This window comes from Brassica oleracea, chromosome C3 (genome assembly GCF_000695525.1).
Source record: "Brassica oleracea var. oleracea cultivar TO1000 chromosome C3, BOL, whole genome shotgun sequence".
NCBI classification, from domain to species: domain Eukaryota; kingdom Viridiplantae; phylum Streptophyta; class Magnoliopsida; order Brassicales; family Brassicaceae; genus Brassica; species Brassica oleracea.
This window is the reverse complement of record NC_027750.1, coordinates 8,400,138-8,412,767: the sequence shown is the minus strand read 5'-3', so window position 1 is coordinate 8,412,767 and position 12,630 is coordinate 8,400,138. Positions and strand designations below refer to the sequence as shown.

The 12,630-nt window shown below is 28.2% G+C and overlaps 1 protein-coding gene across 1 annotated transcript; it reads right to left on the bottom strand.

Moving 5' to 3' along the window:
- Window positions 1-398: 398 nt before the first annotated feature.
- Window positions 399-4,437, bottom strand: LOC106328237 (F-box protein PP2-A14). The gene is made up of 3 exons (XM_013766637.1): window positions 3,887-4,437; window positions 2,423-2,541; window positions 399-921 (listed from the first exon to the last, which is right to left on the bottom strand). The coding sequence occupies exons 1-3, from the start codon at window positions 4,211-4,213 to the stop codon at window positions 498-500; spliced, it is 870 nt and encodes a 289-aa protein (XP_013622091.1). The 5' UTR covers window positions 4,214-4,437; the 3' UTR covers window positions 399-497.
- Window positions 4,438-12,630: the final 8,193 nt, after the last annotated feature.

Here is a 12,630-nt window from a genome sequence, read left to right as displayed (position 1 = left end):
TTAAGGGGATACAGGCCCAATTGTTTAAACTAACCCGCTAACTTGTAGTAGATAATTAATTTTACAATGAACAATTCTATCGATAATTATAAATTACAAAATTATTACATCGATCATTTTTACATTAATTTATTATAAATTACAAAATTATTACATCGATAATTTTACAATGAACAATTATATCGTGTTATGATGATTCAAGCTTTTATAATTCCATCGTTTTATGAAGATATATGGCTAAAGGTTAGAACAGCTTCATTGGATGATAACTTTTTGGTGTAGAAGCATTTATCAATTCTTAATCAACTTACTATATTAAAAAAAAACCTTTTATGTACGTATGTCAATGTCGATTAGAATTACATTTACAGAAACTTATATGAATTTGCACATTCTAATTATAGTAATTATCTTACAATATAAACAGACTTTATAGATTTACAAGTAATAAATATCCTACAAACTAATATATCAAAACAAAACCTTTCAAACAAAAACTAATCGAAACATGTGTATTTCCCTCTAAACTCAAATGGACATATAATCACACAATCTAAACATAAACCACCTTTGGTATGTGTACAATCTATCTGGAGCATAGAGAACTTGACCCAAACGGGCGAGTTTTGATTCTCTACGACAAAATCACCCACGTGATGATAAAACCACCTCCCTGGTTCATCCAAATGTCGTTCAGACATCGCACTTTGGCCGTCTGATGTAGACAGTTGAAACCTGACCGGTTTGATATCCCAACCATGAACTTGGTCGAGGTTACATGTTTTTCTCCCACACTTTCTCAAAGGTTTGCCTAAATGTATCTTAAAAAGTACACTGTATTTTCCTGGTGCAAATTCAAACCTGATATTTCCCACTGCTTCTAACCACCATACTTGCCGGAGATAAGCTATTGATCCAAATCTGAATGGAACAAAAGGTTCAATAGAATATTAACCGTTGTAAGAACTAAGAAATTAAGAATGAAAAGAATCATAACAGATAGATGCGAGTATTGGTAAGGGGACAATGTTGATCAAGTACTCTGTCACTTACTTAATCTGTAGACTATATGTCTCTTAAGTGGAGAAAATATTGGATCTCATCTAAGATACTTATAGATAAGTACTGTCCTCTTTTTTTTGTAGGAATTTTCACCTAGATGAAGCACTAGTGGAAGAAATTATCGTTTCAATTGGTGGTTTATTTAGAGGAATAAAATGAAGAATTTATTTTAAAATTTATGTTTCCTTTCCCCCAAATTCATTTTCTTTACTTTTGCAATTAAATATAAAAGCCAATTTTTTTAAAAAAAAATACATGTATGTTCCTTATCAAAATTGAAGAGGAATAATGAAGAATTTTTGTTACTAAATGAATATTTTTCCAAAAAAAATTATTAATTTTATAAAAATACATTTAACATCATATATCTAATACTCATTATCCTCTATTTATTTTTTCAATTTTCATTATTGGTAGGTGAATTTTAAATTAACAACAAAAAAACATGGGAATATATAAAATATTCATATTTATTTTTGTAACATGGGAATATAGTGATATAACAGGGATAATGATTATGTATATTTATATTAAACGTTTTTCGTTTAAATATTTGAACTATTGGAAATAATCTGGAAAAGTTTCCGAATAGTATTAAATTAAAAATATATGAGAGAATATGTAGGGAAATAGAATAAAAATGATAGTTGAAGGAAAGCCATCCAATTATTGATATGATCGAGCAAATTTGGGATAAGAGAAAATGACATTTCCGTCGAGGACCCAACAGTTTCCATATTCACTAAACAAACAGCTCGAGCTTATCTAAAGATTATATATCAGCTATATGAATATTACACGTCATTATACATTTCGTATACGCGTTTATTCTGTTATTATACGAAAAATTCATTGCATGCTTATACAATTTGTAGCCAACAATCAACTTGTCATTTTTCTTTATATTATCCAATGATTAGTTTGAAAGAGAGAAAAAATGTTGACAAAGTCGTTTTTCTTAATAAATAACGATGGGTTCAGTTAAAGCACAATTAGATGCACAAATCAGAAAGAGTTTAGGCTTAAACTATACCTCATCCACTAAATCTTTTAATGATATTGCTGGTATTTTTGTCTAGTGCACAAAAAAAAAGAATTCAGAGGCAATTAGATTTTGGATTTTAGGTTATTCCTCTTCTCACATTCTGTTATTTTATACTATATATTTTTTTTTTACTTTTCTTATATTTATTGTTGTGTACTGTGTAGTATGTTTTGTGCTTGGATCAGTCCAAACTGAAACCTTTCTTATCTTTTGGGATTTGGACTAGGCGACCAGACATGCTAGATTTTATACTTTTATCAATAAATAATAAATAATAAATAAAATGAAAGAGATGTATAGAGACGTAAAAATGACCTTGACTCGTCGGAAGGAATACGTTCCCAATATCGGCGATCATCAAAGCCGGTTATCTTCATTGCCTTTGGTGATATAGCCAAACACACTTTCCCACTTCTCTTGTCCAACCATGCTTCCTTTTTTCTCATTACAATCCAAACAGTTACTTTTATTATTAACTAATATATGAATAAGTCGCAACTAACTCTAATAAAACGTTTTCATATTATACTCTTATCTTTTTTGACCAAAAAAAAGTTAAATCCGGATCTATTAAAGACACAGACTTAACTTCCGGGTGAAGATACAGTCCACGGATAAATCCTTTCACGGGCATTCAAATAAACCGAAAGCAATAGCTCATATTCGTGTGGCTAGCGGGGTTCGAACCAGAATTCGCCGTATTGGGTATATTCTCTCAGGCGTCACTGAACTACCATCACACTGGTTTCATATTATACTCTTTCTGTTTCTTCTTTCGTACACACATGACAAACCCATTCGGTCGACGGATTCCCTTTTAATATTAGCTTTTTTGTTTGAATTGCATGTTAAAAGACTCAAAACCAAACATGTCGGAACCACTGAACCATACAATGATCCAGATTTTATTCATATATTATAATTATAATCTCTCTAGAATAAAAAATAATAATTCGTAACGAAACAGAATTAAACCCTAAAGAAAGAAAACTGATATAAAGTTACAAAAATATCTTTCAAAATATATAGTGGTGCATCAATATTTATAAAGAAATAATGGTGCATTTTATTTCAACTTGGCAAATTGCAATGGTTGGCTTTTTCAAAAAAAAAAAAAATAGCAATGGTTGGCCTTTCTATACATATCATTTTTTTATTTATAATGAAAACGATCAATAAGACCAGAAGATACGAAAAAGTTATATAAAGAATCTTTTTGTATAACCTTAGTTATATCCTTATACACCCAAAAAAGAAAGTGTGGAAATAGTAAAAACTGTTTTGTATTCAAAGTTCAAAGAATTGTTGGACGGTAAAATTAATGTTTAAGTGTGTCTAGGTTTTTGAAAATCGTTTTAGATTTTTTATTTTAATTTATGATCGATTAGATTTTTTTTTTAATTTATGACTGATTTGTCAAATAGCTTGCACACAGACGCTACCTAAATCATTTTTAGAATACTGATTTTATTACTGTCTAGTTGATTTTAGGCATGATGGGAACAACTATTATGCTTTAGGCATGATTGTCTAAAGTGAATTCGTAGAACTTATCCCTATAAGCTTTTCCAACCCTTTATTTTGATCATGAATAAAATACTAGAGACTAATTTCGACATTTACAATTCTGCCCAATGTTTTTTTTCTTATACTAGTCTCCCGAAAAAATCTATTTTTCCTTTTCTACACCCCAAGAAATATCTAAGGTACGTATGTGACCATCAAATAAATGAAAGATTCTAAAGACCAAAGTATAATTAATAATTAAGAGAAAAAAACCTTTGTGCCGGCGTCGAAGAAGTTTGGTCGGCAAAGCCTTGCATAGATCTCTTTCGTGCGGCTAATAACTTTGTCTTTTTCTCCTACTTGTTGATCTTCAAGGATTCTTCGGACCAAAAATTTGTAGTTAAGGGGAAGCTTGTGTTCCCACACCGTGTCGGATCTCGACGCCCTATGAAATGACTTATTCACCCTTGCAAGTATGCATATCTCCGATGGTTCCATGCACATGAACATTGCCGTTATACAGTTCTCAGGTACGTCTTCGAGACCGCATAACTTTCCAGCATAAGCCTCAGATCCGGCGAGGCTTGAAGCTGCCCCCATAGCTAAAAGATCGGTTGATATATATGACTCTTCTTTGAATTTGATGATCCTTTTTTTTTTACTTTTGTCTTTATGTATTCAAGTTTCGGGTTTGATGTGGTGGAGAAGTAGAAAATATAGAGATGAAAGAAATGGGTTTGACATATTTGCCATTCTTTTGTTCTTTGTTTAATGGAGGAAGTTAATGGCATTCTTGGTTTTAAAGAGAGAGGGTGGTACGTGGGACAAATATATTTATGTGAACAAGAATTTTTATGACTTTTAATTATTTTACTAGGAAAGTTTTTTGATGTAATGCAGTTAAAAAATGCTTCCATCGATTATGGATGGGAATTCGACGATTTATTATGACTTTTGGACTATATTTATTGGACTAGTCGTTTTCTGACAACGATTTTGTGCACATTTTTTTCCTGGGAAAAAACTAATTAGACGATAGGGCCCTTCAAAATATTGAGCATCAATCAAAAAGTTAGTTTTGAAGAAACTAAAAAAAAATAAAAAATCAGTTGAGAATAGAAAATTAATAAAAGTATGGGACATCCATCCTTTTTCAAGAGTTACTTAAAATTTCCCAAAGTTGTTTTTGTACTGCTTTTCGAGGAAAATGATCAAAAGATGTTTCACTAGAAAGATAAAAAACTATTTTACCCATTATTTTATAGATATATAAATAATAAAAATAAAAATAAAAAATTTAATTTCGAATTATATGTTTATAAATTCGAACTTTTTATAATGTTTTAGTAATTTTAGATTTTTTTTAATTTTTTGTTAGTTTAGAATTATATTTTTTCAAATTCGAACTCTTTTTTTTAAAAAAATATTGATTTAAAAAAAATATTTTTGAAATTCAAAAATGCTTTTTGAAACTATTTTTAAAATTTTATTTTTAAAATTTTAATATTTATAAATATAATTATATATTCAAAAATGATAAAACAATATAAATATAATTATGTATTAAAATGTAAAAGTATATAAAATTGTAATGAATTATACTTTTGGACAAATAAGAATAACTATTTTGTTTTCTAGTTTTTTATCACATGAATTTGAAAAATCACATGGATACATATGATATTTTGAAAGTTGAGTCTTATGAGTAAAAATGAATAAAATTCATCTTCCAATAACATAAGATTTAGCTAGAATTAGAAAATCAATAATAACTAAAATTTTTGAATAACAAAGGATTTGAATGGATTTTGAAAATTGTTAAACCAATAACAATGGATTATATTAAGACTTGTGAAATCCAAGAACCAATAACAATAGAATCTCAAAATTTTCAAAATTCACCAGAATTCACTAACTAATAACCCCCGTAGAGTGTATATTGGGTGGTTTTATTTTACTATTGAGAAAATAAATAAATAGATCCGTTACTAAATTAGTGATGGGCGAAAAGTGGAACTTACAAAACATATTTTTCCTTCAGAAAAACTTTATTAAAAGAAAAAGAGAAAGACTGTTGGTGATTTTATATGGGAATATATTCAAAGTGCATGGTTTCATGTGACAAACTGGTACCCATGAAAGATGCTAATCATATCACAATCCTAATTTCTGGTAGAGGAAATTAAATATATGAATATTTTAACTATCTATTAACACTACAAATAGATGGTATGAATGTTTGTAGCGGAACCCAAAGAACGCATTGCGGGAAACACAATCCGTTAACATTCAGTTGAGTTATATATCATTTCAAAAGACTATGCATATAATTTTATTTATTATAGTAGGTCCAATTTAATTTAACTTCCATACATAAATTTCAAATTTAGAAATAAAGCCATAAATTATGTTGGTAAGTTCCATATATTCACTAAACCTAATAATATAAATTTTTTGTAACTAATTTAATAATGATATAGTTTAATTTTAAATAAAATATTATTATATTGAACTAAATATGATAAATTTTATTTTATTTTTAGTTATCATTTATAAAATAAAAAAATAAAAATTCTATTTTATTTTTATATATTTTATAATAATAATAAATCATGTTAAAATAAACTATTATATTGAACTAAATATGATAAATTTTATTTTATTTTTAGTTATCATTTATAAAATAAAAAAATAAAAATTCTATTTTATTTTTATATATTTTATAATAATAATAAATCATGTTAAAATAAACTATTATATTGAACTAAATATGATAAATTTTATTTTATTTTTAGTTATCATTTATAAAATAAAAAAATAAAAATTCTATTTTATTTTTATATATTTTATAATAATAATAAATCATGTTAAAATAAACTATTATATTGAACTAAATATGATAAATTTTATTTTATTTTTAGTTATCATTTATAAAATAAAAAAATAAAAATTCTATTTTATTTTTATATATTTTATAATAATAATAAATCATGTTAAAATAAACTATTATATTGAACTAAATATGATAAATTATATTAAATTCATAAATTTATTTTCATAAATATAAATATTTATGTTAAAAATATAATATGATGACAGAACAGCTTAATATTCGTAAACTATATAATACATGTATAAACAAATTTACATATCTTAAAATTTTGTATATACAATAATATATTATCTAAAATGAATAAATGTAAAAAATATTGCTAAAAAAAAATTTAGCTTTGAAGGACGGTGGGTTAGAATTTAGTATAAATTAAAAACAAAACAATTTTCAGATATGTTTTTTCATATTAAATTTTTCAGTAACTAAATGCAAACATAATAAGATAAATATATAATAAGAAGCGAAAAATGCATGTAACGATCTTAAACAATTGATTAATTATAACATATAGACTATGAAATTATTATACTTGAAATAGTTATAAAAATATTTATATATATGATTAACGTTAAAAATGTATACCACCAACGATCTAAAATAAATATCTATGTAAATAAATTGAAAAAATACCCGTACGGATCAAAATCTAGTATCATTTTAAAATACTGCATATAATTTTATTATGACGAGTGACTGATTTACGTTTAGAAAACATCTGGACCTCGGATTCAGTGAAAAAAAAAAACATCTCGACGTCGTATAAAAACTGAACCATTATCATTAACATAAAATGTTATATATATCGAGATCTAGTTGGTGAAAAAAAATCTAGAAATAGTGATGGGTGCTTGTGGCCAAGGCATTCTGCCAATAGGATGGCGAGATTTTGATTTTAATCATTTTATCAAATGTTTAATATATCATAATTAGATGCTTGAAAATACACGCACGTAGCGTGAAGTTCCCTCGTCCAGTGGGTTGTGTGCCACTTCTTTGTGTTGGTTAATTTTCTTATTCGTGGATGTTAAGTGTAACCACTAATCACTCGCAAAAGTGCAAGATGGTGATCCATTCATTTCATTTCAACTAATATGATTCTTGGCATAAAACTATAAAAGATAGATGCGTCATCAACAATTCTTTTTGCAAATAGTTCATTAGTGGTATAGTTAATTTTAACCATACTACGATGATTGAAGTGACACCTTGGTTATCAAAGTAACTAAATATTGGTTACTCTTGATAGAGAATTGATTCACGTGAATCACGTCTAAAAGCTAGTAATGATAAAGTAAAAAACGGTCAGATCTTAGCTAGCTATCAAACCACTGACCTTCATATTAATTATGTTAAAATAATATGACACCAGCGAAACGAGGATTTTAAATAATGGAGACTGTGAGTCGTTGAAAAATTATTGTTTGAGAGGATTTTTGAAATATTTTAGAATTTAAGTTTTGCTAAAAAGTTTCACTCCAAACCTGTGTTGGTTTAAGAATTTTGGTAATGTATCAGCCTAGATCATTTCGGCCGCAATAATAGTTAAGAGTTGAACAGATTCAAGACAAAACAACCTAACTTTGCAATCAATTTACGTTATCCACTAAAATCCCTTCTTGACATAGTTTTCGGAGAAAAATCAACACAATAATAACACAAATACTCTTTCAAGCTTTGACACATCAGCATTTTCAAAAATATTTTCTTAACTAAGAAGCAAAAGAATCTAATACACTTACTCTATATATACTCTATATATATATATAAAAATATATAATAAATAATTATTTAAAAATTAAAAAAAATTATGTTTTCGAATTATGCTTTTTTAAATTCGAACTTTTTATAAAATTTTTTTTCAAATTTTCTTTTTAAAATTCAAAAAATCTTTGTGAAACTATTTTTAAAATTTCTTAAAAAAATTTAAGTATTTATTTATAAACTCTACATTCCAAAAACCCTATCCCACCGTTCAACTCTAAACCCTAAGTCTAGATTAGTTAACCATAGGGTTATAAATATTTTTTCTCTCTTTAAAAATGAAAGTAAAAGTGGTTAAATTAAATATGAAAAGTGAATGTACTGTTTTCACCAATTTCCCAAGATTAATAGATGTATTAGGTGAAGAAAACTAAGGTGATAATTAACTCGAGTGAAAGTTAGTGAATAATTTCTTATTCCATTGTTTAAGTTTTTTTCAGTCTCCATAGCCACTGTGAGAGAAACATGCAAAGGCCTGAAAAGGAAACAATGCCAACATAGGTTAATCATTCATCTATTTGTTTGACTGAAAAATAAATAGTTTAATGTTTTACAAGTATCTATGTAGAAAAAAAAGATAGAGAGACCATAAATTCAATTTAACAAACTATTTAATAAAGTTTTATATAGTTTGCCCGCAGCGTAGGGTGAATATTTACCTAATACTTATTAAAAACACTTTTATCAAGAGCATACATTATGGAGTTTGCGAATTTACGCTGCAACAATTTCAACTTTCTTGACGGGATGAAGTAGCTCACTTAGTAAGAACTCTGTGGGCCAATTGTCATGCTCACGGGTTCGATGCTAGGCGGATGCGAACTGCCCATTCTGTCACCAAATACGGTACTGGGTGTTGGGCCTTGTCCCCAGCCCAGGTACAACCCTCCCGGGTGAAGTGGACCGCTGCCTAACCGGGCCCAGGGGAATAATCCACGTAAGTGGGGAACCCCTGGATTACAAAAAAAAAAAAAAAAAAAAAAATTTAAAAAAAAAAAAAAAAAAAAACAATTTCAACTTTCTTACATATTTTTCTTTTGTTTTGATTATGTTAATTAGATCTTTATGATTAAGTTTTCTTTTGTGTTGATTATGTTATTTACACTTTTTATATTATTGGAGATATTTCGTGACAAAAAAATATATATATATTATTGGAGATAATAAGGATTTCATTTTATTGTACGTAATGCTTATTTTCTTTGCAGTTTTGTCACAGATATGGGCTACATGCATGCATGTTAGGGATATGATTAATCTAAAGAGACAATTTATTGTTTAGTAATTCCTAGCTAGCCTGTGTTGCTCTCAATGCTTGTTATTCTTATTCTTATTAACCACTAATGAAGAGGTTGTTTAGATTTCATATGAAATTTAGTACGACATTCTCTGGACTAGTCTAATAGAAAAATGAGATGCCCACTCCTCGGATTAACCCTAAGATCCTTTTATTTTTAGAGAAAAAGACAAAAATAGCACTAAATCAAGTTTATGTTCCCAAACTAGCACTAAAGGTCAAAAGTCACAAAAATAGCAATTAATGTTTTATCAAAAGTCACAAACTTAGGGTTTAGAATTAAAGGGTGGAGTTTAGGATTTAGGGTTTAGGGTTTAGAGTTTAGGGTTTAGGGTTTAGAGTTGAGAAATGAGGTTTTGGGGATAAGATTTCAAATTTTGAAAAATAAAAAAATTAAAATTTTCAAATGATAAACCTAAAAATGTGCTATTTTGGTCATTTTAGATTTTGAGTGCTATTTTTGTGATATAAACTTAAAAATGTGCTATTTTGGAGATTTACCCTTATTTTTACCTAGGCAGTGTGTTGCCGGCTGCAACAACCACCGCGCTAATCTTCTTCTCTTTGCTTTTTCTCATGTCTATGAGCCATCAGGTATGGCATATCTGTTACATAATTTCCCCTTTCTCTCCTTCGTATGGTTACTCGGGTGGAGATATGTTGGTGTGAGCCCTTCTCATTTTTTCTTATAGAACAGATCTGTTTCGTTAGAATAAGCAAAGACGAGGTTGTTTATGAGATCTCATTCTTCTTATTTCTGGATATGTTTCGCCAGAATAAGTTAATGAAAAGATGAGATTGTCTACTCTTTGGACCGTTCGGTCTCGGATAGAACAATCGATCTAAAATTCTCGCTAAAAAAAATTATTAGCACGGACCGTCCAATTTCGGAGAAGATCAATTAGTCCTTAAGAAACGAATGTTCTATTTGCAGGAGAGTTTTTTTCAACTGCTCAGCTACATGTCTTTACATGATTTCTACTTTAGACTCAGTTTTGCTTCAAAAGTTTATTTCTTTCACGCCAATTTTAATCAATTGTAACTTAAAGAAAATACCATGAAAGCTGGTTAAGATGAGTTTTTTTCAACTGCTCAGCTACATGTCTTTACATGCTTCTACTTTAGACTCAGTATTGCTTCAAAAGTTTCTTTTCTTTCACGCCTATTTTAATCAATTGTAACTAAAAGAAAACACCATGAAAGCTGGTTAGGATGTGTTAAAGACATTAGACATACCACGTCGTATACTTTCACATATAATCTGATATTGTTTTCTGTTTCAACTTTTTACAAGCTGCAAAATACTAATCTCCTGCCAATTCTCATCTTTGTTTCATAAACCACACTACTAAAAAGTTCTTTCACCGTCTCTTATTAGTGAATATTGTATGCATCTGAATATATCTATGTATACATTCTCTAAAAGAATGCATTCCTAATAATTTGGCAATTTCTCCGTATTTAAATCAATTAACTAGATTTTGATCCGCGGACGAATATATTTTTGTTTTAATTTTTCTTTATTAATTCAAGAAATTTAATTTTAGATACAATTGCAAAACAATAATCATAATCTAAAATAAGTTTGTAGCTACAAATTTTTTGTACAAAAACATGTAAAAGCTGCAACGATAATCCAAATGCTTAAAATACTGGAGATATTTGAAATGTTTATTGGGGGTTTAACCAAAGATTTAAACAAAAGTAATTTTATGTTAAATTTAGGTATTTGTTCATGTATTATAAAATTTATATGTCATTTGTTGTTTTTATTTTTGAATTTGGAAAATTATAAGGTATATTTTAGTTTATAGAATTTTATATGATTTAAACAGATAGTCAAAGCCAAACTAAACTCATAAAAATATGAACCGAAACAAAATTTATAAATATCTACATGAGATTTAAATCGCTACTTCCAAAAATTTGAAATATGAATAGACTTAAACCAAAATCTCATCACATAATTAAACTTCATATTTCATTATTAATAAATATTGCAATATCACCAACTTAAAATATTTAGCAGTCGACTATATATTTAAGTGGATAAAAATAAGGATGATCATGTTTTAATAACATAAACTATATTTTGACCTGAACTTGAAAGCGCATGATATTTTATGATGTAAAACTTCATCAATAATTTTACAAATTTATGTTAATTTGTAAGGATTTTGTATATATAAAATATTTTTGTATTTAAATCAGCGGTCTTAAATCCAATTCGGATCTATGGTTGAACCTATAAATCCAGTGATTCAAGGGCTTTTTGCAAAATTGACCTATAACTTAAAATCAAACACAAAACTAACCTCTTTTTTTTTGAAAATTGGTTTTGCCCTATTCACCCCACAAGTTCATATAATTTACGAAAATGCCATCAATTTTTTTTTTTTTCGAAAATGACATCTTTACTCTCTCACCCTCATCATCTTCAAGTAATTACAAGATTGTCATTGTCATCAATACCACAACCACCATGAACAACCAATTTGAAGCTCTTAATGCTCTAACAATCGATTTACCCTTCTTCTTTTTCCATTCTTGTGAACTAAACACAACATATCTCTCACTCTCTCTCCACAATGAGCTAAAAAAACCCAAGATTTTGATTCTAAATTTTTTATGGTTCATAGAGTCATAGAAGCTAACGATTCCGGGTAGGTCACTTTCGTTTGAGATTCTGTGTGCTTGGAGAAGCCTTATGTGTGCTAAGGAAGTTATCTCACCAATTCAAGGTATGAAATCAAGTTTTTTTCCAGATCTGTTCGTCAGACGACTTACATGGGAAGTCGTCTGTCTGTAGACGACTTACCTGGAAGTCGTCTGGTCAACGCAAAGGTTATTTTTGCAATTGACCTTGAAATCTGTAACCTGAGACGACTGAAAGTTAAGTCGTATACTATTGTTTGGTTTCAAAAAAAATTCCAAAGAACCTAGACGACTTACATTTCAGTCGTCATAGGTTAGTTTTGCATTTGACTGGATAATTACAGAAGTTTGACTTCTCCAGACGACTTACATTTCAGTCGTCTGTCGAAAATTAAAATAATAATATTTTTT

Excerpts from the sequence above, each read along its gene's own strand:
- LOC106328237 (XM_013766637.1), bottom strand. The coding sequence starts at position 4,213 with ATGGGGGCAGCTTCAAGCCTCGCCGGATCTGAGGCTTATGCTGGAAAG. Across the intron at positions 2,542-3,886 it reads TCTTCGACGCCGGCACAAAG|GAAGCATGGTTGGACAAGAG; the intron begins GTTTTTTTCTCT and ends ATGAGAAAAAAG. Across the intron at positions 922-2,422 it reads ATTCCTTCCGACGAGTCAAG|ATTTGGATCAATAGCTTATC; the intron begins GTCATTTTTACG and ends TGTTCCATTCAG.